At 36.8% G+C, this 2,619-nt stretch overlaps 1 protein-coding gene across 1 annotated transcript in view; it reads right to left on the bottom strand.

The window, feature by feature from the left end:
* Positions 1-220: 220 nt before the first annotated feature.
* Positions 221-2,619, bottom strand: part of LOC101852580 (formin-like protein 1) — a gene marked incomplete at its 5' end in the record, with an annotated part of 3,607 nt that continues 1,208 nt past the window's right edge. The window contains 3 exon segments of the mRNA XM_013089281.1: positions 221-316; positions 794-820; positions 1,294-1,368. Of these exon segments, the coding sequence (XP_012944735.1) occupies positions 221-316; positions 794-820; positions 1,294-1,368 (198 nt within the window).

The following is a 2,619-nucleotide window of genomic DNA, read 5'->3' on the forward strand; positions in this document are numbered from 1 at the left end:
ATTACAAGAGAGCAACAAACACAACAAAGGAGTGGCGATAAGGACGACAGATGTTTGGTTGGAAAGAAGGAGCAAACCACACTCAAGCAACCTCCAACCACCCACAAAACTTAAACTTTTAAAATTGATATAAAGGGGCAGAGGTGGGGTCATTTCATGTCCTCTATATAGGAACAATCAAACTAAAATAATAGAGTATGTAATACTGAGGTTTTACTCTTCACGTACTACGATACTTACTGTACATAGAGCCAAACTGTTGATCATAGTTGAATTCTGTAACGGCCACATTATTTCCTTCAGCTCTCATGTCAGACTGTTGGGACAGAACAAAACTACACATAAATCACGAAAGTCTGTAGAGTAATCAAACTATACTGTTGCACTCAGAAAAGGTGGGTTCAACTCCCATTTGGGGAAGTCTGTTTCATTGGGTATCTTCTACGTTCGACAAGGAAGTGGTTTCTCGTTTGGCAGGTAATGACTCTCTCTCTCTCTCTCTCTCTCTCTCTCTCTCTCTCTCTCTCTCTCTCTCTCTCTCTCTCTCTCCCTCTCTTTCTCTTCCCACTCCTTCTTGCTACAGTTATACTAAAATGGCATTGATCATTATACAAAACAATGTAATTATGAAAGTACTTCAATGTCAATAGACACCATACAGCCTTTTCCTTTTTTAACATTTACAAAGTTATATATTTTCCCAGAATCACAATCAATTTCCCTGGTTTCAAACTCGCTTTCAAAGAAGTCCTCGGTCATGAAAAAAAAATGTAACAACACACACACAACTTACCCGAATTTTTCTCAATAAGCAGCTGACCTGAAATAATAAAAGAGCAGAAATAAAATGGTTCTCGATACACTCGCTCGACTCATCCATGAACATATTATGAAATGTAATGAGTTTTGCGCCATATTTTTCTGGTTGTACTGGGCACGGCCTTTTCAACACCTTTGAATAATAAGTGGCTGAATCAGATATACATGTAGTTTTTAAGGTTTCATTTCAAACTTATTTTTAAGCTTTTACTTGTCTGCTTTGGTGCCTCATTTTGATTTCCATGGACTTATTCCCCTTCACTCTTGTTGAAATAAAGAGCTTTTTTATTACCCGTATGCAAACTTTAAAAGTCCAAAGATCATTAAAACCAACAATGTCTAATACTGTCAAAGTAGAACAAAATTTTGAAAAAAGAACAATTTTAAACTCTTAAAACAGTATGGATAGTAACAACAGTAATAAAATGAAAAACCATAACCATAACAGTGAAAATAGAAATAGCATTATCTTACGTCAATATATCGTGACTTCCACTCTCTGATTTCTTTTCTGAGATCGTCAAACTCCAAACCGTCACCTTGACAACTCTGGACGTGGAAAAAAGTTAGGGTTCATAAATGTTACGCTTTTTGTCTTGACAACATTCATGTAAGTAGCTTACATACTTCTCAAAGCGAAAGAATGGGACATCAAAATGGTAGAATTGTGAGATGTAGTAAAAGGAAGGGGATGGAACAGTTCAAAGTCTTGAAATAGCTTGGCGCAGAAAATGCATCATGTAGGCTTACTAATTTCCTTTGACAGATGTAACCACTTTTTCACCAAACCCATAAGACTAACAATGTTCATACCGCTGCTTCCAAATTACAAAGGTCTATCTGTTCAGTACCTACTAGTTTTGAGAAATCTGACGTAAAAAAAATTTGAGTTCCACAATATATCAAGTTTTCTTTCGAATGTAATTCTTTGAATACCTAGATAAAGACTAAGAATTATCTTACGATTTTTAAAGAGCAGAGGGAGCATTAGATTTCTGATCTCACGGTTTTTGTAACTGAAAACGGCCAAAAGTGTCTGATAGAACTTTGTATTTCTGAGTTTGCCACACAGTGCCGATATGCGTTCAGCACCTCTACATCAAGACCATCCAAGAAGCGGGACTATATTTCAATTTTGCTTGCGTAAACGATATAAGTTGTGCAGTCAGTCTACATCAGCTCTATAGTCTCATTTATTCCACAGACTTCTTTTTAAAAAAAGCTCAATAACAAGCTCTCCATAACCAAAATTCCCCCATACATCATCGACCTTTATTCCCCCTAAATTGCAAACCTATATTCTACTCATACATGTCCACCCACAACACCCCCACACCCAAACAGACATACTCACAATGACAATCACAATGACGATGACAATCTTCTTTCCCTGGGAGAAATTTGTTTAGGATATATATATATATATATACAATAAGTACTTGCCTGCTGTCTGTTTTGCACACGCCCCATCCACTGGTTGTACTCTACCAGGTCCCCTCTCCACGGGTCTAGTTCAGTGACGGGTGCACCTGAAAGAGATGTGGTACTGTTTAATCGAACCTGTGTAGTATGCTGGGTATATATATAATGTGTACCTTGTGGCACATTGTTTCCACATAAAGGTGTCCATAAATTTACTCGATGCTCACCCGGTGCAGTTACTAAAAATGAAATTTACTTTCTTTCTTTTTTTTTTTGCATTAGAAAGACATTCACAGTCTTTTTGTTCTAGTAAGAGTTTTACAGCACTTGTAAATAAATTAGGTCATATAAATGCCGAAGATTAGAGGTGCTACATAA

Source organism: Aplysia californica, unplaced genomic scaffold (assembly GCF_000002075.1).
Source record: "Aplysia californica isolate F4 #8 unplaced genomic scaffold, AplCal3.0 scaffold00916, whole genome shotgun sequence".
Taxonomy (NCBI): domain Eukaryota; kingdom Metazoa; phylum Mollusca; class Gastropoda; order Aplysiida; family Aplysiidae; genus Aplysia; species Aplysia californica.